Below are 26,234 nucleotides of genomic sequence, written 5' to 3'. Positions count from 1 at the left end.
TATCCAATATCTCCTCGAATTCTCCATTGTGATGTCTAATAGTCACCTTAAACTTAACATGGCAAAAACAACTTTTTATACCACCCTTTCCAACCTGTTCATCCCTCAGTCTTCCCCATCTTAGTGAATGTCACTTCCATTCTACCTGTGGAAATTTTGAGTCATTTTTGACTCCTCTTTCTCTTAAACCCTCTACACAATCCACCAGCAAAACCTATGTAATCTTCTTTCAAAATGTATCCATAATATGACTACTTCATGCCCTTTGTGCCACTGCTGTCTTCCTAGTCCTAACCACTTTGATCTCTCTTCTGAGTTATTGAAATCCTAACTGGTCTCTCTGTTTCCATTCTTGCTCATTCTCTGCTTCCCATGGTCAGATTTTTTTCCCCTAACCATCCATAGTGATCCTTTTAAAATTAAGTCGGATCAATCACTCCTTTGTCCCTAACCCTCTACTGGCTTCTTGGTTCATTTGGAAGAAGAACGGAATTTTTTTTTTTCACTGTGTCTTTTCAAAGACCCTACATTATTTGCATCCTTCCTCTCCTTCCGCAATTTCCTGCAATTCCCTTCACTCAGTCTGTTTTAACCATATTGTCTTCCATGATCTGACTTAACCTTCAAAGGATTACTGACTGCTATATTTAGAAGAGGAAACCCTGGTGGCATAGTGGTTAAGTGCTCCAGCTGCTAACCAAAAAGTCAGCTGTTCGAACCCACCAGGCTCTCCTTGGAAACTCTATGGGCAGTTCTACTCTGTCCTACAGGGTCACTATGAGTCAGAATCGACACGAGGGCAATGGGTTATATTTAGAAGAGATTGATGAGGTAATGTGGAAGCCAGGAGATTAGTTATGAAACTATTGCTGTAATCCAGGTGGGGGATGACGATGGCTTTGGACCATGTTGAAGGTACTGAGAAATGGCCAGATTTGAACTATAATTTAGTGGTTGGACTGTCAGGATTTGTTGGGCACATTTTTTCCTCATGAGCATTGACCCACACTGGACCAAAGACAACTTATAAATGATTTTTAGTAGCAAAGGTATAGTTACTGCCACCTGTTCTCTGTGTGAAGTTGCATAATAGACGTGGTTGTCCATACCTTCAAAATTTTCTTTTTTGGTTGCCCTTCCAAATATCACTGGATAGTCAAATCCTCAGTCACCAATGCTTTTGAGCAGGTACAGATGCCTCAGGGCAGCACTCAGCCAGCACTTTCCTGAACTGGCTGTGTTCTAATATGACTTTTCCCTTATTCATCCCTTCAACCCCATATCAGAATCTACATATCCTTCATGCAGTTGATCCTAGCTAAATGGAATGTATGGGTAAGATCTTTCTGAGCAAGAGGGAACCTTCTGGTATTAGGATGCACCCTCCTCTTTCTTTGATTCCTTGGCACCATGTTCAGCATGGTTGCTGATTGCTTTCCTACAAAAACCATACTACGGTGACTGTTCATAAAGGATTATGATTTCTTAGGTGATAAATTATCCTAATTATGAAGTTCAGCAGTTTGTGGTATTCAGATGAAGGGTACATCATGCCTTTGCCAGAGATCTCTTAGGTTTCTGATCATAATAGTATTCTCAGCTTATATATTACATTTTTTTGTCTATTTGATGTTTGTCAACAGTTTATCTGGCTTAATTCTTTTAAATCCCTGTAAGCTGAGCGAATTTTAATTATGAAAAAGCAGCATTTTAAAAGGTGATATTACGGTTTTTTTCCCCTCTCTATTTATTTATTTATTTATTTATTTATTTATTTATTTATTTAACTGGAAGAGGTCTGATTAAAGGGAGGGAGGAGTTTTGAGGGAGGTGCTGAAGCTCCTAGGGACAAACACTGGCCCTGTGAAGTGTGCCTGGGGTAGACTGTGTTCTAGCACTGGCTGTTGCACACAGTTCATAGTTTTGAAGTTCAATGGAAACCTCCTCAAGAGTGTTAAAAGAGAGAGAAGATTTCTGATCCTAGTTGTACACTGGCTGGTCAAATGTTTTCTGTGGTCTAAACAGTTTTCTCCCTCAGTCTAACAAATTTGTGAGTAGAATAAGACAAAAAGGTGAAATGCAGATGTATTTAACACCTTGCTCATCTAAAGATCTTCCTGGACTGGGGGGAATGAGAAATTATCTAAGAGAGGTTTGCTGTATTCTCATCGATAGCCAACACTTCTTTTGATGTAGTTAGCAGTAATTTTCTATTTGGTGAAGAGATTTCATTTGATTTATTATTATTTTTTGGTTAGTGATATTACTCAGAATTCTGTAAGTATAAATTGGACTCAGACAACTTAACAGTTTTTTGATTTGTACCTTTTGATGACATGGCTATTTGGGGAGCTGTTTTACTCTTCTAAGTTTTTATTTGGCAATTATGCTGTAATTTATATGTAACTTTGATAAGAGGTAATAAAGAAGCTTTCATAAGTAACTCACATATTTTTTATATTGTCACTGGTAAACATAACTGTTGGGTAATACGTCTATACCCCAAAAAATGTAAATGCCATATTAAGCCACTAGGTTGATGATGTCCACATGGGTTCCAGAATTGTCAAGGCCCTTAAGAAATGTAGGTTAGGCCCCAGTCAGACCTTTGGAATTTATTCTAATCAATATCCACTCTGTAGGATCAAAATTGATCTGCGATGAAGGGTCCCCAGTTTGAAGAATCTTTTAATTTGGCCCTAGGACAGCCTTTAAAAGCTACCTGACCTGATTTACTTAGTGGAGTTATGGACCTGGATGACCTCAGGCAGGTTGTAGAGGACCCCAGGGGTTTCACCCTCAGGCACTCAACCATCCCTTGGCAGGATTGGCTTATCCACTAGCTTTCTGCTTCTTTACCTGTGTTTATAATGTGTTTCAGTACACCTGGGGGTGTTCTGTTTTATTTGCCTTTAATTAATTTTTTTGTGTACATGTGTTTGCTTTTAATACTGATTTTATATTTTTTCCTCTAACTTTTATATTTACAGTGAACACAAGTGCCATTTTTTCGTTTTGTTGGAAACTGGAGACATGAGGCTGAAGATATCTCTTTTAAAAGAACCAAAACATATCCTTTTAATACTTACTATAGTATTGTTAAAAATTTCCTTTTATTTGGTATTCTAGTTGGGGAATGCATTATTATGATTATTTTTAATGGCAACTTAGCTAAATTGTTTTTGAAATATTTAAGATTATTTGTGTTCAGATAACTCTCCAAAGCAAACTATTGGCTCTAAATCTTACTTTCAAATCCTTTCTGACATTTTTTTACTCTACTTAAGTATTGTACTCAAGTACATAGGTGGCAGTTTTTGTTCAGTCTAGTAGGATCTTAGAGAAGCTTTTTTTTTTTGGTAAACCCAATAATTTCTTTGCTGGTTTGAGCTGATGTGTGTTCATTGAGCTCAACTCTGTTCACACTTGTGGTAAAGCAGGGGACAAACTGGCAAAAATCTGAGTAGTCAGACCTTTATTATTTTACGTGGGAAGGTGGCAATTACTATTTTCTTTAATGTATGATTTTATGTTCTGTCACCAGGAGTCCTCAGTTAAGTAAAAGGAAATACGGTTGGCCCCTCTAGCATCATTCTTAGTCATTTAGACAATTCTACTCAAAGTATCATCTGTGGACTTTGTTACAGGTCTCTGTGGGTATGGTATGGAAATTGAAAGTAAACTTGGAGAAATCTTTAAATTGACATTACCACAGCATCCAAATGTAAGATCATTTTTCTAGTAATTCATTTTTATTCTGTTTTACAAAATGCCAACATACAGTGGGTTTGAAACAAAGAAAAATCTGGTTCTGCATCAGAGAAGCACTGAGTTATTTGATTGATCTTTTTGAGTTTATATGTGTTTTCATTTGTATTATCTTGTTTGCTTATTTTATCTCTTAGGTGAAGATATAATTCCTTTTATTTATCCTTAAAAATTTTTTAATGTATTGTCAAAGTGTGCCCTCCGGAGTTCATGCCGTACGTAATTTTTTAGATTTTGACCATGTCCGTTGTTTGCTCTTACCTTTTCAAACTGAAGAATAATAATCTTTTTAGACTTTCTTATTCTGGCAGTCCTCTCATTTCTCCCATAATTGTAGTTGACCTATTAGTTTGAAAATACAATGATCAAAAACTGCATCATGCATCTCTGATGTGTACTTTCAGCAGTTTATATAAAGATGAGCCAGTGTTTTTTGACTTGGGATGTGCATGTATGTTGTCTCCCTTCCCAGATTTACCTAACTGTGTTTAAGCTTCGACAGTCACGTTGGAACAGGCTTTTTAGGAATGAGCCAGTGACATCACTTCCTTTTGTTTAGGTTGTACTTTGCATTCTGAGCACTCCACGCTACTTTACTACCTCTTGGTGCAACTCGTAGGATCGTCCTATAACTTCTTTTTAACTTTCCGGTTATTGGCTAGGTCTGTCATCCTTTGAAGTGTAAAGAAAATCTTACAACAATCCACAATAATTGTGGCACCATTGTTTCTTTCCCTTCCCTTAGAAGGAGCTTGTTGGCTACTCAGATGAACCAAACTAACCGTAAGAGAGCAAACCTGACCAGGAATGGTCTGGCAATACAGACATCCAGATTCAGGCAGGAGAAAACATGCTTTGTAAATGAACTGAAATGCCTCCTGTAGGTACACAACTGTTGTTAGGATAAGCAGCTACCTGATAGATGAGGTGAAGGCTTCTTGAGCACCTTAACTTTTATAGAAATCATCCTGATAAATTGGAGGCTGAAAATAAGGGTTAAATAAAGTAAGAATTTTAGAATTCGTATCTTCTCCAGCACTATGCACCTTGTATGTGTAGTAAATTAGAACAATTATTTTCTGAATTTAGTGTCATAAAGTTTGGTAAGATTTTAGTTTCAGCGGTTAAGCTCTGTGTTTTTTCATTTTGTATATTGTTATTTTAATGTGTGATATAATCAGATATTTTACTGTTTGATTTCAGTCTGTTGTTAATACTTGATTGTTTTTCTTATCAAAATAATACATGCTTGTTCAAATAAATTTAAATGATACAGATATATATAAAGAAAGCAAATGTGGTTCTTTCCTAAAACCGTTGCTATCGAGTCGGTTCCGACTCATAGCGACCCTATAGGACCGAGTGGAACTGCCCCATGGGGTTTCCAGCGCCTGGTGGATTCAAACTGCCAGCCTTTTGGTTAGCAGCCGTAGCTCTTAACCACTACCCACCAGGGTTTCTGGTTCCCTCCTGTTACCTGCCAATTCCCCAGTAGTTTAATGTAGCTCCTTCCATACCTTTTGATCTGTTTGATGTCTTGTGTCTTTTGGTCTTGTTTATGGAGTATTTTGTAGCACAGAGGTTTTTAATTTTCGTGACATGAAAAATTTTTTTCTTCCATTTTTGGTATCTGGATTCCTTACATTGCTTCCCATTGTTCTTACAACTGTTTTGATATTTATTTTCTTCTATATAGAAAAAAATATTAAAGTTATAAAATGAAAAATACCTTTAGAAGCTTGAAAATGTTTGGCCCTATTTTACTTCCTTCTTGTAACCTGTATATGCACATTATTGTATTTATTAAGACTTTGGTGTGTTTTATGCCTCCTTAACATGGTGACACATCAAGAATTAGTAAGCTGTGTGGGCTGGACGACTGCTGAAGAACTGTATTCCTGCAGTGATGATCACCAGATAGTGAAGTGGAACTTGCTGACCAGTGAGACAAGCCAAATAGTAAAGCTTCCTGAGGATATTTACCCAATAGACCTTCACTGGTTTCCAAAAAGTTTAGGCATAAAGAAACAGACTCAGGCAGAGAGCTTTGTCCTCACAAGTTCTGATGGTAAGTTTTTAATAAATGATATATGTTCATCTTTGTGTTTAAAATACATAATATGTTAGTATGACTTATGCTTTGACTTGTTTTACAAAACTGATATTCGTGGATTTGACTACCTATTGTCATGGAAGAAAGTGAATTATACTGTGCTGTCCAGAGCTGAGTTAAGCTGTCACCATACTCTTGATTTCTGGTTTTTTCAAATTTAATTATAACATAACTCACTTAAAAAAATAATGGACGTAACTCAGACTTTGTTATTGTCGTTAGGTGCTGTTGAATTGGTTCCAACTTATAGCGACCCTATAGTAAACATTTATTAAATATAGCTTTTAATATCCAGTACATGTTAATTTCTACTTAAAGAGTTGGAGATTATGTAATCTTAGCTATATTATTGGTAAATAAAAAGCATAATTTTTTCCCTGCTTTTTAAGGGAATTTTTTATTTTTTTTTAATAATTTTTATTGTGCTTTTAGTGAAAATTTATAAATCAAGTCAGTCTCTCACATAAAAACTTATATACACCTTACTATATACTCCCAATTACTCTCCCCCTAATGAGACAGAACGCTCTCTCCTTCCACTCTCTCTTTTCATGTCCATTTCGCCAGCTTCTAACCCCCTCTACCCTCTCATCTCCCTCCAGGCAGGAGATGCCAACATAGTCTCAAGTGTCTACCTGATCCAAGAAGCTCACTCCTCGCCAGCATCCCTCTCCAACCCGTTGTCCAGTCCAATCCATGTCTGAAGAGTTGGCTTTGGGAATGGTTCCTGTCCTGGGCCAACAGAAGGTCTGGGGGCCATAACCACCAGGGTCCTTCTAGTCCCAGTCAGACTATTAAGTATGGTCTTTTTATGAGAATTTGGGGTCTGCATCCCACTGCCCTCCTGCTCCCTCAGGGGTTCTCTCTTGTGTTCCCTGTCAGGGCAGTCATCGGTTGTAGCTGGGCACCATCTAGTTCTTCTGGTCTCAGGATGATGTAATTGCTGGTTCATGTGGCCCTTTCTGTCTCTTGGGCTCGTAATTACCTTGTGTCCTTGGTGTTCTTCATTCTCCTTTGATCCAGGTGGGTTGAGACCAATTGATACATCTTAGATGGCTGCTTGTTAGCGTTTAAGACCCCAGACGCCACTGGGATGCAGAATATTTTCTTAATAGATTTTATTATGCCAATTGACATAGATGTCCCCTGAAATTACGGTCCCCAAACCCCTGCCCCCGCTACACTGGCCTTTGAAGCATTCAGTTTATTCAGGAAACTGCTTTGCTTTTGGTTTAGTCCAGTTGTGCTGACCTCGCCTGTATTGTGTGTTGTCTTTCTTAAAGGAACGTTTTTATTTTTGTTTTCTTAGAAATACTTGAGTTATTTTCATCTGTTGTTAAACTTCACTCACTTTGTCAGCTAGGGTACATTCACTGAAAATAACAGAAACCTTGTAGACTAATTAGCACACATGGCATTTCTGATTCACCTAGCCCCAGGGGCAGATCTTCAAACGCTGCAGTATCAGGCCTTTGTTCTTGCAGAAAGTCTCTTGGATAACCTGCCCCACCTGATGAACATGACGGCCGCCAGAAGCCCAGGGCTCTTTCTTCAAGATCAGAAACACGAGCAGAAAGAGTGCTTCTCTCTCAGTGTCTCTGGCAGGCAAGCTACAGAGAGTCCTAGCCAAGCTTGGGTCGTGTGCCCATCACTGAGTGAATCACTTTGGTCAAAAGAATGGGACGCTGTGACTGGGCCTCAGGTCATCCCCGTGGCAAAGGAAAGGAAAGAGGACTTTTATAGCCAGAAGAGGGAAGGGACGTTATGGCAAATGGTGACATCAGCTCCCACTTCATTTACAAATGAACTGTGGCCAGTTCTTCTTAAAAAACCTTGATTTTGAAAAAAAAAAAAAAAATTTTTTTTTTCCTGAAACTCACATTAAATGAGATATATGGGTGGAAGCACTTGGTGCCTAACGTATAGACGATTGAATCCAAAGTGGAATTTGGTTGTGTTTGTATCACAACGAAAATTTAACTTACCTCAGATGATAAAGTAGAGGATTGACCTTTTTTAACTATTTAATTTTGCATTTACAGAAAAGTTGCAAGAATAGTACAGTGAACTCTGCATATCCTTTATCTAAATTCACCAATTGTTAACGTTTTGCCCTTTATACTGTATTGTTGTTGGCTCTTCTCTCTCTCTCCCTTCCCTCCACCCTGTACACACACGCACATGCATATGCACGCACACGCACACACATACACGCACGCACACACATGCACACACTCCCCCCGCCACATACACTTACTTTTGTTTTCTGAAATCTTTGAGAGTAATTTGCAGACATATCCCTTTAACCATAAATACGTAAATGAACTTCCTAAGAATAAGGATTTTCTGTTACATAACCACGATACATTTAGCAAAATCAGGAAATTTTATGTTGATGTAGTACTATTATCTAATATATAGTTCACATTTAAATTTCACTAATTTGCCTAATAATGTTATCTACAGAAATTTGTTTTTTCTGGTCCAGGATTATACATTGCTTTTATCATGTCTCTCTAGCCTCCTTTAATCTGGAGCAACTGCTCAGCCTTTGTTTTTTTTTTATGGTACTGACAGTTTTAAAGAAAACAAGCCTATTATTTTGTAGAATGTCTGATGTTTCCTCATGATTAGATTCTTTGTATATATTTTTAGCAGGAATATTACAGATGTTTATTGTGTCCCTCTCAGAGCATCAGATCAGGAGACTTATGATGTCCATTTGACCAGTAATTGGTGATGTTAACTTTGATTACTTGGTAAGGTTGTGTGCACTAAGTTAATAGAATGTAAAATCACTATTTTTCCGTTTTAGTAAACAATTTATAAAGGTATACTTTGAGACTAAATATTCTCTTCCTTCTCAAGCTTCCTCCCACTCTCTTAGTATCTATTGATGATTCTTGACTGAATCATTTATTGCTAAGATGGTTGCCAAATGGTGATTTTTTTTTTTAACTTCAGGCTCACCTTGTATTTTCCTAGTCCCTGCCCCCAGATCAGCCATTTATCCAAGGAAACCTGTTTTGTGTATTTTTCTTCATCCCAGCAAGGTTTTTTTGCTTCAAGACCCTTTCAGTGGATAGACCTAAGAAACAGAAATTTAAATAAATGTATGTTCAAAAACATACATATCTGTAGCTATTTCTCTCTGTCTAGCTGTCTGTCTATCCATCCATCCATCCATCCACCCATATTAAAAAATCACGAATTCGTACTGATACCAACAATTGTAATATAACACCACAGAATTAATTCTAGTCTTTACTTTTTCCATGTTTGAAAACAGTGAGGAAGCCTGGCTTCCATTATTCTCAATATATTTACTCAATTCTACAATATACAGGAAAGATTAGTGTGAGAATTGCTAACCCATACTAACATACTACTTCAAAAAATAAATCTAATACAGTTGAATATTTGTTTCATGTTGTTTTTTATCTTTAGACTGAGGATATAGAGTCAAAATCCTAGTTGAAAAGTTACTTGCGTTATTTCTCTAACTCCTGCTTAGGTGTGGTTATGTTACTCACTGGAAATACAGTTAGGTTAATTTATTTTTTTATGTTTCTCATTCAAGACCTTCCTATTCCTTGTTGATCTGATTATTTTTAAATATGTAAGACATTAACATGGGTGGTTCCACAAAGTCAAAACTACATTAAAAGATATACTCAGAGGAGTGTCACCTCCTCAAACTCACATATCCTGTTCTTTTCTACTCCCTGTAGGTAGCCAGTGTCTTTGGTTTCTGACTTATGCTTTCTGTGTTTCTTTTGGCAAATATAAGGAGGTAGACATGTGTTTTCTCATTTTACTTTCTTTTAAATTCACAGTGCATGAGGGTTGACTTTTATGGGCAGTGAGCATAACTAGTCTTGGTAACTTTTGTTGTCTGAATGTTTGCCTGAATTATTGAGATGACTTACTTAACACTTAACTGAAGGGTAGTTGCATGAGCCTGTATTTCACACTGGCTTTAGATAAAACACTTTCTCATAGGAAAAAATGTCTCAAGTAAAACAAAAATGTATGGTAATTTAAAAGATAAATTGGCAAGCTTAAGTATGGCAAAATATATTGTGGATCTTGAGAAAGCATAATGTTTAATTTTATTTTAATGTTTATTCTTTAAAAAAAAAAAATAATAATGTAGCATGCCACAACGAATTGTAGGGAAAAGAGAGAACAAAGTGGAGTGTAGTAGTTGAGTATTGCTTCCTGGCAAGTTCGAGGGTTATTTGGGATCTTATACGAGAGGGAAAAGAATGATAGCTCAAAGAAAAGAAATGGAAGAGTGAGACACAAAACAGCACCTGGAAACGAGAAAGATGTGTTCAAAGAAGGTGGATGACATCCAGAGGTGGTCAGAGGACCTCCTACCACTTAAACATCGGAGGCCACTTTATAGTTTAGTGCCATGTTCTTTGTTCGTGCCTTTTTTTTTTTTTTTTTAACTTTTCAAATATTTAATTTGTTGCTCAAGAGGTCCTCTTTTCCAGTGAATACCAACTTGTTACCTTGATTTTTCTTCCCCTAAGGTTGGCAGAAATGAGGTTACGGTATCTGCATTTGTTCACCATTCTTCCCTTTGTCCGGCCCCCTCCTTCTGTTGTTTTAAATTCAAAAAAAGATCCTTGGGATTTTGGGTAGGTCTGAAGTATAGGAAGCAGACTTTTTTTTTTTTTTTAAATAATTTCTATTGTGCTTTAAGTGAAAGTTTACAAATCAAGTCAGTCTCTCAAGTATAAACTTACATACACCTTACTACATACTCCCATTTACTCTCCCCCTAATGAGTCAACCCACTCCCTCCTTCCAGTGTCTCCTTTTGTGACCATTTTGCCAGTTTCTAACCCTCTCTACCCTCCCATCTCCCCTCCAAACAGGAGATGCCAATACAGTCTCAAGTGTCCACCTGATACAAGTAGCTCACTCCTCATCAGCATCTCTCTTCAACCCATTGTCCAGTCCATTCCATCTCTGATGAGTTGTCTTTGGGAATGGTTTCTGTCCTGGGCCAACAGAAGGTTTGGGGACCATGACCGCCGGGATTCCTCTAGTCTCAGTCAGACCATTAAGTCTGGTCTTTTTATGAGAATTTGGGGTCTGCACCCCACTGCTCTCCTGCTCCCTCAGGGGTTCTCTGTTGTGCTCCCTGTCAGGGCAGTCATCAGCTGTGGCCGGGCACCATCTAGTTCTTCTGGTCTCAGGATGATGTAAGTATCTAGTTCATGTGGCCCTTTCTGTCTCTTGGGCTCGTAATTATCTTGTGACCTTGGTGTTCTTCATTCTCCTTTGATCCAAATGGGTTGAGACCAATTGGTGCATCTTAGATGGCCGCTTGTTAACATTTAAGACCCCAGACACCACACTTCAAAGTGGGATGCAGAATGTTTTCTTAATAGAATTTATTTTGCCAATTGACTTAGATGTCCCCTGTAGCCATAGTCCCCAAACCCCTGCCCTTGCTCTGCTGACCTTCGAAGCATTCAGTTTATTCAGGAAACTTCTTTGCTTTTGGTCCAGTCCAGTTGAGTTGACCTTCCCTGTATTGAGTATTGTCCTTCCCTTCACCTAAAGTAGTTCTTATCTACTATCTAATCAGTAAATAACCCTCTCCTACCCTCCCTCCTTCCCCTCTGTCGTAACCACAAAAGAATGAGTTCTTCTCAGTTTAAAGTATTTCTCAAAATCTTATAATAGTGGTCTTATACAATATTTGTCCTTTTGCATCTGACTAATTTCGCTCAGCATAATGCCTTCCAGGTTCCTCCATGTTATGAAATGTTTCACAGATTCCTGATTGTTCTTTATCAGTGTGTAGTATTCCATTGTGCGAATATACCATAATTTATTTATCCATTCATCCATTGATGGACACCTTGGTTGCTTAGGAAGCAGACTTTTGCCAAGTATTTTTTCTCATCAGGTTCTAGCTACAACGTTATTGCCTCTTTCTCAATGTTTCCTGCAGCTGTAACTCACTTTTAAGAAGAGATATTTCTTTGTTAATCACATTTAAAAATGAACTGAATTATTTAAAATGCCTTAGAAGAACTGCTGTATAAAGGAATTCTGACCTAACATCTTTCGTGAAGTCATTAAACACTACGTAAACTATATTTAATGAAAATTGACTTTTTTAATACACTGTATTGGTTATGTTAAAGTAACCTAAATATTCTTTTATTTAGTTAATATGTCCATTTTTAAATCTCACTTTAAAATCTATTTGTGCATTTATGTATTTGATTTTTATCATAAGTTAGCCATTACCAATCTCTTTGTGGCTTTTTGTAAACCTCTGCCACGTTTTTGCAACCATTTGTCCTCTGCAAAAGTGCTCGTGTGTGTTTTTCCCTAAGTGCTCTGTTCCAAGTCTTCTTGTGCTCCCTAAAGTAGCCATTTCTTAAGGCATTTCTAATATTTTAAAATGCATTTCCTGTATTTTTTATTGTTGAGAATATACATAGCAAAACATACTCCAATTCAACAGTTTCTACACGTACAGTTTAGTGACATGGACCACATTCTTCAAGTTGTGCAGCCATTCTCAGCCTTTCCTGAGTTGTTCCTCCTCCACTAAACGTGAACTCATTGCCTCCTAAGCTTCCCGTCTAATCTTTGCAGTTACTATTGTCAGTTTGATCCCGTATGCCAAACCAGTTGCCATTGAGTCAAATTTCGACTCACAGCGACCCTAGTCTTTTGGGAAGCAGGCTGCCACATCTTTCTGCCACGCAGTGGCTGGTGGATTCTAACTGCTGACCTTTTCAGTTAGCAGCCAAGTACTTTAATCACTGCGCCACCAGGGCTCCTTTGATCCCATATAGATAGATCCTAAAAGAGCATAATACTTGAGGCCGATATTCTTTACTAGTTAAGCTCAATTATTGTTTCATTTTAAAAAGACTTCAGGGGATATTTTTGGTTTAAGGTTTAAAGATTATCTCAGGACAATAGTTTCAGGGGGTATTTCATGTATTTTCAATCCACTTCCTCTGTTCTTTTTCTTGTTTATAATCTTTCTTTTTTTAGTTTATCTTTTATTTAATAATGAGATTAATTTTATTCTTTAGGGTTTAGATACTCATCTTTTTTATCCAAATCATTCATTGTTTGCTGAATGAATGAATGAATGAATGAATCTTCTTGTTTACATTCTCTTCCCAACCCCACCCCGGCAAGTAATTAGAAATAATTTAGCCCTAGTCTTGGTCTTGCATTTTTTTAAGTGTTATAGAAAAGCTGGGAAACGTGTAGAGAAGAACCCAAATAGTTAGATGGGTAATTATAGGTTTTAAAATATTTGACTTACGTTACATGACTCTGGATGTGTTATTCAAGCAATTTGTTACAATCAGATAAAATACAAAGGTCAAAAAGCAAAGAAACTGAATGCTTCGAAGGTCAGCAGAGCAAGGGCGGGGGTTTGGGGACTATGGCTTAAGGGGACTTCTAAGTCAATTGGCATAATAAACTCTATTATGAAAACATTCTGCATCCCACTTTGAAGTGTGGTGTCTGGGGTCTTAAATGCTAACAAGTGGCCATCTAAGATGTATCAATTGGTCTCAACCCACCTGGATCAAAGGAGAATGAAGATCACCAAGGTCACACGATAACTATGAGCCCAAGACAGAAAGGGCCACATGAACTAGATACTTACATCATCCTGAGACCAAAAGAACTAGATGGTGCCCGGCCACAGCCGATGACTGCCCTGACAGGGAGCATAACAGAGAATCCCTGAGGTAGCAGGAGAATAGTGGGATGCGGACCCTAAATTCTCATAAAAAGACCAGACTTAATGGTCTGACTGAGACTAGAAGAATCCCGGCAGTCATGGTCCCTAAACCTTCTGTTGGCCCAGGACAGGAACCATTCCCAAAGGCTACTCATCAGACATGGAAGGGACTGGACAATGGGCTGGAGAGAGATGCTGATGAAGAGTGAGCTACTTGTATCAGGTGGACACTTGAGACTATATTGGCATCTCCTGTCTGGAGGGGAGATAGGAGGGTAGAGAGGGTTAGCAACTGGCAAAATGGTCAGGAAAGGAGAGACTGGAAGAAGGGAGCGGGCTGACTCATTAGGGGGAGAGTAAATGGGAGTATGTAGTAAGGTGTATATAAGTTTATACGTGACAGACTGACTTGATTTGTAAACTTTCACAATAAAAATTATTAAAAAAAAAAATAATACAAAGGTCAACGATTTATTGAGTGCCCAGTCTGTGCAAAAAGCTGGCCTCCCTGTCCTGGTGTATGTCTTCTATAAGGTCATGGAATGCAAGAGTAATTTTGGTACTAGTCAGAAAAATCAGTGTTACGTATTTTCAGACAGGAAATATCAGGAATCTAATATGCCATTTCCTTAAAAAAAGGAATAGGTGATAGATAATTTCTGAGCCCCTCATTTCTGGTTCAAGAGTTATTTGGTTAATCTCTTTGTTGATGGATTCATTCATTATATTCAACAGTTGTTTATTACGTGGGTACCATGTGCCACGTAATATGCTCTCATTTAATGAAACAGACCTGGATAAAGTAATGATCCAAGGATTAGCTTAAAGAAATGCATTTTAAAAAGTACATTCAAATTAGTTTTAGAAAGCTGTAATAGCACAGTTGCATTCAAAATAATCTTATTACATAGAAAAATGGCCCAGTGGTAAATATAAAATAAAAAGGAAAGTCTGAGGAAAAGTCGATGGTGCTAGTAGAATGGTTAAAGGAAAGTGGTAGCTTATGGTTGAGGATGTAGGAAATGATGAGAGGAAGAAAGTTATTAAAATGAAAGAAAATGTCAAAGTAGGTCACTTTGTAGAGTTCCTCATATGGTTACTGAGTTGGTTAAATTTAACAGATGCTGGTTGTGTAAAAGGATTGCTGGAGGTAAAAATGTGTGTAAGGCCTGGCTCCCTGCCCTGAAGGAAGTCACAGCCCAGTGGGAGATGCCTAACGGAGCTACAGGTCAGGTACACAGTGAGCGTGTGCCGCCGTAACGGAGCTACAGGTCAGGTACACAGTGAGCGTGTGCGGCCGTAACGGAGCTACAGGTCAGGTACACAGTGTGGTGTGCGGCCGTAACGGAGCTACAGGTCAGGTACACAGTGTGGTGTGCGGCCGTAACGGAGCTACAGGTCAGGTACACAGTGTGCGTGTGCGGCCGTAACGGAGCTACAGGTCAGGTACACAGTGTGGTGTGCGGCCGTAACGGAGCTACAGGTCAGGTACACAGTGAGCGTGTGCCGCCGTAACGGAGCTACAGGTCAGGTACACAGTGTGGTGTGCGGCCGTAACGGAGCTACAGGTCAGGTACACAGTGTGGTGTGCGGCCGTAACGGAGCTACAGGTCAGGTACACAGTGTGGTGTGCGGCCGTAACGGAGCTACAGGTCAGGTACACAGTGTGGTGTGCGGCCGTAACGGAGCTACAGGTCAGGTACACAGTGTGGTGTGCGGCCGTAACGGAGCTACAGGTCAGGTACACAGTGTGGTGTGCGGCCGTAACGGAGCTACAGGTCAGGTACACAGTGTGCGTGTGCGGCCGTAACGGAGCTACAGGTCAGGTACACAGTGTGGTGTGCGGCCGTAACGGAGCTACAGGTCAGGTACACAGTGTGGTGTGCGGCCGTAACGGAGCTACAGGTCAGGTACACAGTGTGGTGTGCCGCCGTAACGGAGCTACAGGTCAGGTACACAGTGTGCGTGTGCGGCCGTAACGGAGCTACAGGTCAGGTACACAGTGAGCGTGTGCGGCCGTAACGGAGCCACAGGTCAGGTACACAGTGAGCGTGTGCCGCCGTAACGGAGCCACAGGTCAGGTACACAGTGTGGTGTGCCGCCGTAACGGAGCTACAGGTCAGGTACACAGTGTGCGTGTGCGGCCGTAACGGAGCTACAGGTCAGGTACACAGTGTGGTGTGCGGCCGTAACGGAGCTACAGGTCAGGTACACAGTGTGGTGTGCGGCCGTAATGGAGCTACAGGTCAGGTACACAGTGAGCGTGTGCGGCCGTAACGGAGCTACAGGTCAGGTACACAGTGTGGTGTGCGGCCGTAACGGACCTACAGGTCAGGTACACAGTGTGCGTGTGCGGCCGTAACGGACCTACAGGTCAGGTACACAGTGAGCGTGTGCGGCCCTAACGGAGCTACAGGTCAGGTACACAGTGTGGTGTGCGGCCGTAACGGACCTACAGGTCAGGTACACAGTGAGCGTGTGCCGCCGTAACGGAGCTACAGGTCAGGTACACAGTGTGGTGTGCGGCCGTAACGGACCTACAGGTCAGGTACACAGTGTGCGTGTGCGGCCGTAACGGACCTACAGGTCAGGTACACAGTGTGGTGTGCGGCCGTAACGGACCTACAGGTCAGGTACACAGTGTGCGTGTGCGGCCGTAACGGACCTACAGGTCAGGTACACAGTGTGCGTGTGCGGCCGTAACGGAGCTACAGGTCAGGTACACAGTGTGGTGTGCGGCCGTAACGGAGCTACAGGTCAGGTACACAGTGTGGTGTGCGGCCCTAACCGAGCTACAGGTCAGGTACACAGTGTGCGTGTGCGGCTGTAACGGAGCTACAGGTCAGGTACACAGTGAGCGTGTGCGGCCGTAACGGAGCTACAGGTCAGGTACACAGTGTGGTGTGCGGCCCTAAGGGAGCTACAGGTCAGGTACACAGTGTGCGTGTGCGGCCCTAACGGAGCTACAGGACAAGTACACAGTGTGCGTGTGCGGCCCTAACGGAGCTACAGGTCAGGTACACAGTGTGGTGTGCGGCCGTAACGGAGCTACAGGTCAGGTACACAGTGTGGTGTGCGGCCGTAACGGAGCTACAGGTCAGGTACACAGTGTGCGTGTGCGGCCGTAACGGAGCTACAGGTCAGGTACACAGTGAGCGTGTGCGGCCCTAACAGAGCTACAGGTCAGGTACACAGTGTGGTGTGCGGCCATAACGGAGCTACAGGTCAGGTACACAGTGTGCGTGTGCGGCCCTAACAGAGCTACAGGTCAGGTACACAGTGAGCGTGTGCGGCCGTAACGGAGCTACAGGTCAGGTACACAGGGTGCATGTGTGGACGAGGGGGAAGGACTTTGTTGCTGGGAGTGGGTAGGTGGTCAGTGCAGTAAGCAGAGGGTGCTAGCTGTTAAACGTCTTAAAGCTGTCTTAATTATCTGACTTAAATTACGTCTTTAATGGATTGTTATTATTAGATCGGAGTATTTACGAGTTAAAAGTGAATTTAAACAAAATAAATCCTCTGAGCCAAAGTTTGATTAGGCAGCTAATGTTCATGCCACATTATTCTTTTACTGCAGAAATAACTTCTTTTTTTAATTTGGGGAAAAATTTCTAGTTTCATTGTACTTTATTATATTTATTACTCACTAAAAAAAAAACAAAAAACTAGACTTCTTGATCCTTCCAAACTGCACTGATCCTTTCGTGGCTTCCTGTAGCACTTACTCTGCACACTGGTTTGTTCTCTTGACAGCTCTTACATAGTTTGCTTATTTCTTTTAAAATTTAAAGTTCTTTACTTTTTTGATTATATATGTGTGTAAACTTCTTGAGAACAACAAAGTAGCTGGCTTCTTTTTGCCTTTCTGTACCTGGCACGGTATAAAATCATGTAAGACAGGTGTTTTAAAACCTGAGATTATCCATTGTCTTAGTTATCTAGTGCTGCTGTAACAAATACCACAAGTGAATGGCTTTAACAAGGAGAAATTTATTCTCTCACAGTCTTGGAGGCTAGAAGTCCAAATTCAGGGCACCAGCCCAGCAGAAGGCATTCTTTCTCTGTCGACTCTGGAGGGGGTCCTCATCATCAATCTTCCCTGGGTCTAGGAGCTTCTTCGTGCAGGAAACCCGGGTCCAAAGGACGTGCTCTGCTCCTGGCACTGCTTTCTTGGTGGTATGCAGTCCCCACGTCTCTCTGCTTGCTTCTCTTTTATACGTCAGAAGAGATTGTCTCAAGATGCGATCGAATCTCATAGATTGAGTCCTGCCTCATTAACGTGACTGCTGCTAATCCCATCTCATCAACATCATAGAGACAGGATTTACAACACACAGGAAAATGACATAAGATGACAAAATGGTGCACAGGCACACAATACTGGGAATCATGGCCTAGCCAAATTGATATACATATTTTTTGGGGACACACAGTTCACTCATTTTGTTACCTATTTTGTTCCTCTCCTCTACAGCTGTTTCAGCTTTTCTATAGCCTTTAAAAAGAGCACAAGACTACAGAACTCTGCTTAAATAAGTCTTTCTTGATGTTTCTCCTGGTTCCTCTTGGCCATATCCCAGGAGATTTTTATTGTCTCTCTGAACTATGATAGCACTGTATTCAAATGTCTGTAATAGCACCTATCTCAGAGTTTTATAATTTTGTTTTTGTGTCTGTTTTCCAATAGATTTGAATGTTCCCTGAGAGTAAGAATAACTATGTGTTATTTACCCTGATGTCTCCACTGTGTAACACTTTGGTAACTAGTTGTAAGTAATCAATAAATATTTGTTAGCTAAATAAATTGGTTTAATAAAATATAATTTCTTCTAGGTAAATTTCATCTGATTTCCAAGTTGGGAAGAGTGGAAAAAAGTGTAGAAGCTCACTGTGGAGCGGTACTTGCAGGAAGATGGAATTATGAAGGGACAGCATTGGTTACAGGCAAGTTATCTGCAGAAATGATGTTTCAAATGCAGTTTTTTTGAAAAATTTCCAAAGGAGAAAAATATTTTCATTTAGCTATACTGTAGTGTCCTTCACTAATAGCAAATAATTGGAACAGAATTGCTCTAGACTTCTATATAAATGTAATCATTAGTAATGCCATGTTAATTATTAGTTTTCTTTGTGACTTATGGAGAATGTTCAGTCAAAGAAGGCTTTGGTACAGTCAAGTATGGAGAAAATATTCTCATTTAACAGACCTTTACTCTCTTACATCTTCCATCCCCTACCCTATTCCAAGGATTCATATCTTCATCTATTGTATTATCTTTGGCTGCATAACAAATAATCCAACAGTTAGCAGCTTAAAATAATAAACATGTATTATCTCACAGTTTCTGTGAGTCAGGAAGCGGCTTAGCTGGGTGGGCCTGTTTGGCTGAGTCTATCGTGATGTTGCAGTCAAGATGTTGGATGGGGCTGCAGTCACATAGGCGTGTCTGGGGCTGGAGTGGCGTCTTCCACAATGGCTCACTGACATGACTGTTGGTAAGAGGCATTAGTTCGTCCCTGGCTGTTGTCAGGAGACCTCAGCTCTTGGACACAAGTCTCTACATAGGGCTGTTTGAGTGTTCTCACAACATGGCAGCTGGCTGTCCAAGAGTGAATGATCCAAGGGAGAGCAAGATAGAAGCCACCATATCTCTTATTAGCCACCCTTAGAAGTCATACTCCATCATTTCCACCACATTCTTTTCACTAGCAAGTCACTGAGTACAGCCCACGCTTATGAAGAGGAAAATTAAGATCTATCTCTTGAAGTAGGAATAACAAAGAATTTATGGACATGTTTTAAAACTATCACGCCTGTCCTCTAGGCCGTCTCTAGGACTTTTCTCAGGGAGTTGACCCTCCTCTCACCTATCTTCGCCTTGTTCTTTTCCAGTGGTTTGTTTTTCAGCATATAAATGTGTTCAGATGTTGCCCATTTTAAAAATTAACCAGAAAGAAATCCCTCCCTTAAGGAAGCAACTCTCTCTAGCTACAACTTCATCTTTCTTTTTTCCCTTTTTAGCTAAGCTGTTTAAAAAGGTAGTCTACTACTTCATTCAGTCCCCAACTCACTGGAATTTGGCTGCAGCTTTTCTTATTACACTGAAAGCACTTTTGTTAGAATTCTGAGATGAAGACTGCCTTGAAATAGAAACATTATTTGAATAGTGTAGTTATGTCTTCTCAGATTGAATCAATGAGGAAAACTGAAGAATTGATGCCTTTGATTTGTGGTGTTGGCAAAGAATATTCAGTATACCATATACTGCCAAAAGAATGGACAAATATATCTTGGAAGAAGTACAGCTAGAATACTCCTTAGAAGCAAGCATGGCAAGACTTCTTCTCACATACTTTGGACATGTTATAAGGAGGGATCAATCCCTGGAGAAGGACATCATGCTTGTTAAAGTACAGGGTCAGTGAAAAAGAGGAAGACCCTCGATGAGATGGATTCACACAGTGGCTGCAACAATGAGCTCAGGCATAACAACTGTAAGGATGGCACAGGACTGGGCAGTGTTTCGTTCTGTTGTACGTAGGGCTGCTATGAGTTGGAACTGACTTCATGGCACCTAACAACAAGGACAAGATTGAAAGAAAAAAATAAAATTTTCATCATGGAAGTTAAGCTACTTTATTAAAATTGTTTTAAAGTAATTTGTGTTAAACAGTTGTAATGCACTCTGTCATTTAAGTAGAGTAAATTGTGTTTGAATCTTAAATGTGCATTAATATAGATACTGTTGATAGTTACATGTAAACGTTTCAATTTGTTTTCTATAAAAATATCAATTATTTTCTCTCCACAGTTGGAGAAGATGGACAAATAAAAATCTGGTCAAAGACTGGGATGCTAAGATCAACTTTAGCTCAGCAAGGTATGTTTTATAATCAATAATTTTATTTTTTCAAAAATTATAGAATACAAAAATGTCTTCACATTTTTCTTTGAAAACAGCCTAATAGAGTTTTTGAGACAATTTGGTAAGGTTCAAAACCTGAAATCTTTTATTTCTATTTACACTTTTTCCCCTTACTTTCCATGTTGCCTGTTGGACCACTGTAGCCATATTATTCTAGCCAAGAATTATAAGAAATACTCAAGGGCTTTTTTCTTTATACATTAGTTAATCTGTGTGAAGGTGATTATAGGCTAAATAATTCTGAAGTTTTTGAACCGGAATAGGGTTGTGATTCTAGTTATATGAATACTATTGTGAGAAAACTTTATAATATTAGTGCCCGTTATAAATTTATGTTGTATGTGTGGTTTCTGTACTAATGGAAGGGAGCAGACACGCTGAGGATTCAAAACTTGGTAAACCAAAAACTGTTCAGGAGCATCCCAGTTTTCCAGTTAGTGGAAAAAAGTGGCCATAAAATCATTCTTGTTAGAATTTAGTCTGCTTATGATTTTTTTTTTTCCTGTATAGCAGATTTATTTTCCTAGTTGGGTTTTACCTAGCAATAATAATGCAGCTTTAATGTTGGTCTGAGCACATATCAGCTGATTTTGAGGTACAGGTTGCCGAAAAGCTCGTAGACTGTTTTTTAGGATTATACAATAAAGTTGTATTGTGAAGTCTCTCCAATGACTAACTTTCCAAAATTTTTCAGATTTTATTTTTAAATTGTTTTTACTTTCAGGGTAATGTTAAAATTACTTATAGTTCTTTGAGCTACACATTAATCGAATGTTGGCTTTGGTAACCAGAAGTATTAGGCATTGGTTATCTCCTAAGGTTAAATCTTTGCTACAGATAACTTCCAACGGGATTATTTATCCAGGAGCAGAAAATTGACAGTTCATGGAAGCATTCACGGATGATTTTCAGTTAGGAAAAAAATGTTACTTTATTAATAAAACGTACCTTAAAAAAAAATCTTACTTTAATCTCCTAGTGGACATGGGAATTTACTTTTGGCTCTATAGATTTTTCTATTTGGATAATTATTGGCATTCTCACTGTGGTGTCTGGCTTATGAACAATTGACAGAATTCTTCCTGAGATCACTGGCCCCATGGAAGGACTGCAGGGACCCTTAGTAGTGGTACCGAAGCCACAGTTCTTTTCAGCTATTGATGCTGCTGAGATGTAGCCTTTATTTCTTTTTTCTTCCTTCTACTAAGTTTGTTGCCTACGGAAGACATGGATCTTCAGAGAAATTTTGAACGCTTATCCCACTGTGGAAACCCTGGTGGTGTAGTGGTTAAGTGCTACTGCTTCTAACCAAGATGTCAGCAGTTCAAATCCGCCAGGCACTCCTTGGAAACTCTGTGGGGGCACTTCTACTCTGTCCTGTAGGGTTGCTATGAGTCGGAATTGACTCGACGGCAGTAGGTTTGGGTTTTGGTTTTATCCCACTATACACCATATAAGATCTGAATTCTTGGCTGAGACCCTTTACCAGTATCCCCCTAAGGCTTCTTCAATTTCCTTAAATCTCCCCAGTCATCTCCTTTCCTTTTACTACCCCTTGATCCACCCTTTTAGGCTTTCCAGAGTCCAAAGCTGAAACTTGGAATAAGTTTTAATATAAATATCGTAAATCAGAAAGACTGATACAGTTCTCTTAGTTCAGTACTATAGTTTATTTGGAGCCCTAGGGGCATAGTGGTTAAGATCGTGGCTGCTGACGAAAGGCCGGTGATTCAAACCCACCAGGTGCTCCTTGAAAATCATATGGGGACAGTTCTACTGTGCCCTGTAGGGTGGCTATGAGTTGAAATCAGTGGGATAGTTTCCCTATACGTGGGTCTGGAAACCAAACTGCTGTTTATTTTACTCTGATGAAGAAAATATATGTAGTTTCCAAACTTGCAAAGACAGTTTGAAGGTGCAGTGTACACATAAATTAAGGACTTCGTATAAATCAGAGGTTACAAATAAGTTGTTAAGGCCCGTCATCTGCATGTAAACCACTAGTAGCACAGTACAGGCCTGACATTAAAAATCAGTCAGATTTTCACATTTTACATACAAATTGGGACTTCCGGTTCCTCTTGAAAACGGGGACGTCTTGTAGCGTTGGCCTGTTTTCCTGCGTGAATACAGTCAGCTGGGGTTCAGTAGTGGCTGCTCCATTTTTAATTGCATCTTCAGCTTCTCTGTGTCTTCTTATTTTTCTTTTTCTCCATCAACTTCACTCATTTATAGTACACGGTAGAACATCACACATTCCTGGAGAGATTTTGCAACCCCTGCTTTCAATAATAGTGAACATAAAATTCGATCGTTAATATATACCTTGCAGAGAACCCTTGAATCTTTTCACTTCAATTTTTAATATGTGATAATTCACATGGTTCAGAATTTAAAACTCAAAAAAGTATGTAAATTTACTTTATATCCTTTTTTACCTTTTAAACACTATCCCTCTCTCCAGTGTTACCCCTGTCTTCCAACTACTGAGCTCACATTCCCAGGGGCAACTTATGTTACCATTTTTTTGTACAGGAGCAAATATATACCGTATGTAAATATCACCTATATAGTCTTTTTATTTATTTATTGTGCTTTAGGTGAAAGTTTACAGCTCAAGTTAATTTCTCATACAAAAATTTATATACACATTGTTATGTCACCCCAGTTGCAATCCCTGTAATGTGACAGCACACTCCCTCTTTCCATCCGGGGTTTCCCGTGTCCATTCAACCAGCTCCTGTCCCTTTCTGCCTTTTCATCCCACCTCCAAACAGGAGGTGCCCGTTTAGTCTTGTGTATCTACTTGAAGTAAGAAGCACACTCTTCATGAGTATTATTTTATGTTTTATAGTCCAATGTAATCTTTGTCTGAAGAGTTGACTTCGGGAATGGTTTTAGTTCTGGGCTAACAGAGAGCCCAGGGGCTATGTCTTCTGCGGTTCCTCTAGTCTCAGCGAGACCGTTAAGTCTGGTCTTTTTTATGAGGATTTGAGTTCTGTACCCCACTTTTCTCCAGCTCCATCAGGGACTCTGGTGTGTTCCCTGTCAGGGTGGTCATTGGTGGTAGCCAGGCACCATCTAGTTTTTCTGGTCTCAGGATGATAGAGTCTCTGGTTTATGTGGCCTCTTTGTCTCTTGGGCTAATATTTTCCTTATGTCTTTGGTGTTCTTCATTCTCCTTTGCTCCAGGTGGGTTGAGACCAATTGATGTGTCTTAGATGGCCGCTTGCAAGCTTTTAAGACCCCCGACACCAATCACCAAAGTGGGATGCAGAACATTTTCTTAATAAACTGTTATGCCAGTTGACCTAGATGTCCCCTGAAACTGTGGTCCCCAGACCCCTGTCCCTGCTACTCGGTTCCTCGAAGTGTTTGGTTGAGTTCAGGAAACTTCTTAGCTTTTGGATTAGTCCAGTTGTGCTGACTTCCCCTGTATTGTGTGGTGTCCTTCCCCTCACCTAAGATAATTCTTGTCTACTGTCTCCCTTATTCCCCACCCTTGTAACCATCAAAAAAATGTTCTCTTATGTGTTTAGACCTTTTCTTGAGTTCTTATAATAGTGGTCTCATACAATATTTGTCCTTTTGCAACTGACTAATTTCACTTAGCATAATGCCTTCCAGATTCATCCATGTTGTGACATGTTTCACAGATTCCTCCTTGTTCTTTATCATTGCATGGTATTCCATTGTGTGTATATACCATAATTTGTTTATCCATTTGTCTGTTGATGGGCATCTAGGTTATTCCCATCTTTTTACTTTTGTGAACAGTGCTGTAATCAACATGGGTGTGCATGTTATCTATTCATGTGCCGGCTCTTATTTCTCTACTATATATTCCAAGGAGTGGGATTGCTGGATCATATGGTGCTTCTATTTCTAGCTTTTTAAGGAAGTGCCAAATCTTTTTCCAAAGTGGCTGTACCATTTTACACTCCCACCATCAGTGTATAAGTGTTCTAGTCCCTCCACAACTTCTCCAGCATTTATTATTTTGTGTTTTTTCGATTAATGCCAGCCTTGTTAGGGTGAGATGGTCTCTTTTGGTTTGCATTTGTCTAATGGCTAATGATCGTGAATATTTCCTCATGTATCTGTTAGATGCCTGTATGTCTTTGGCAAAGTGCCTGTTTATATCCTTTGCCCATTTTTTAATTGGGTTATTTGATTTTTTTTTTGTTGAGATTTTGCAGTATCTTGTAGATTTTAGAGATTAGACCCTGATCAGATACGTTGTAGCCAAAAATATTTTTCCCAGTCTGTAGGTTGTCTTTTTACTTTTGGTGAAGCCTTTTGATGAACATAAGTGTTTGATTTTTAGGAGCTCCCAGCTATCTAGTTTCTCTTCTGGTGTTTGTGCATTGTTATGTTTTGTATACTGTTTATGCCATGTATTAGGGCTCCTAGCGTTGTTCCTATTTTTTCTTCATTAATCTTTATCGTTTTAGATTTTATATTTAGGCCTTTGATCCATTTTGAATTAGTTTTTGTACATAGTGTGAGGTATGGGTCTTGTTTCATTTTTTTGCAGATGGATATCCAGTTATGCCAGCACCATTTGTTAAAGAGACTGTCTTTTCCCCATTTAAAGGACTTTCAGCTGCTCCTATGTGGATGGATTTATGTCTGGATTCTTAATTCTGTTCCATTGGTCTATGTATCTGTTGTTGTACCAGTACCAGGCTATTTTGACTGCGGTGGCGGTATAATAGGTTCTAAAATCAGGTAGTGTGAGGCCTCCCACTTTGTTCTTCTTCAGTAATGCTTTACTTCTCTGGGGCCTCCTTCCTTTCCATGTGAAGTTGGTGATTTATTCCTCCTCTCATTAAAAAATGTTGTTGGAATTTGGGTCAGGATTGCATTGTATCTGTAGATTGCTTTGGATAGAATTCACGTTTCACAATATTGAGTCTTCCTATCCATGAGCAAGTTACGTTTTTCCACTTACGTACATCTCTTTTGATTTCTTACTGTAGCATCTTGTAGTTGTCTTTGTATAGGCATTTTACATCTCTGGTTAGATTTATTCCTAAGTATTTTATCTTCTTGGGGGCTTCTGTAAATGGTATTGATTTGGTGATTTCCTCTTTGAAGCTCAACTGATTTTTGTATGTTTATCTTGTATCCTGAAACTTTGCTGAAATCTTCTATTAGTTCCAGTATTTTCTTGTGGATCCTTTGGGGATTTCTGTGTAAGACCTTATCAATGAATATAGGGATCCTTTTACTTCTTCCTTACCAATTTGGATACCATTTATTTCTTTTTTCCAGCCTAATTTGTCCTGGCTAGGACTTCCAGCACAATGTTGAATAAGACGGGTGATAAAGGGCATCTTTGTCTGTTTCTGGTTCTCAAGGGGAATGCTTTCAGACTCTCTCCATTTAGGGTGATGTTGGCTGTTGGCTTTGTATAAATGCCTTTTATTATATTGAGGAATTTCCCTTCTTTTCCTATATTGCTGAGAGTTTTTATTATGAATGGGTTTTGGACTTTATTAAATACCTTTTTTGCATGAATTAATAAGATCATGTGGTTCTTGTCCTTTGTTTTATTTATATGATAGGTTACATTGGTTGTTTTTCTAATGTTGAACCATCCCTGCATACCTGGTATGATTCTCACTTGGTCATGGTGTATTATTGTTTTGATATGTTGTTGAATTCTATTGGC

At 39.5% G+C, this 26,234-nt stretch overlaps 1 protein-coding gene across 5 annotated transcripts in view; it reads left to right on the top strand.

The window, feature by feature from the left end:
- The window catches only part of IFT80 (intraflagellar transport 80), a 154,696-nt gene that overhangs the window by 10,996 nt on the left and 117,466 nt on the right, over window positions 1-26,234 (top strand). For 4 of the 5 annotated variants that reach the window (XM_064275663.1, XM_064275664.1, XM_064275662.1 and 1 more), the window contains exons 2-5: window positions 2,991-3,072; window positions 5,617-5,836; window positions 18,465-18,575; window positions 20,444-20,512. In XM_064275663.1, coding sequence (XP_064131733.1) covers window positions 3,034-3,072; window positions 5,617-5,836; window positions 18,465-18,575; window positions 20,444-20,512 — 439 coding nt within the window. In that variant the 5' untranslated portion in view covers window positions 2,991-3,033. Of the gene's footprint in view, window positions 1-2,990; window positions 3,073-5,616; window positions 5,837-6,483; window positions 6,629-18,464; window positions 18,576-20,443; window positions 20,513-26,234 lie in introns of those variants that run through there. The other variant, XM_064275666.1, reaches the window with a different exon arrangement.

This window comes from Loxodonta africana, chromosome 23 (genome assembly GCF_030014295.1).
Source record: "Loxodonta africana isolate mLoxAfr1 chromosome 23, mLoxAfr1.hap2, whole genome shotgun sequence".
NCBI lineage: Eukaryota > Metazoa > Chordata > Mammalia > Proboscidea > Elephantidae > Loxodonta > Loxodonta africana.
The sequence above is the reverse complement of the archived record's forward strand: the minus strand, read 5'-3'. Positions and strand labels throughout refer to the sequence as shown.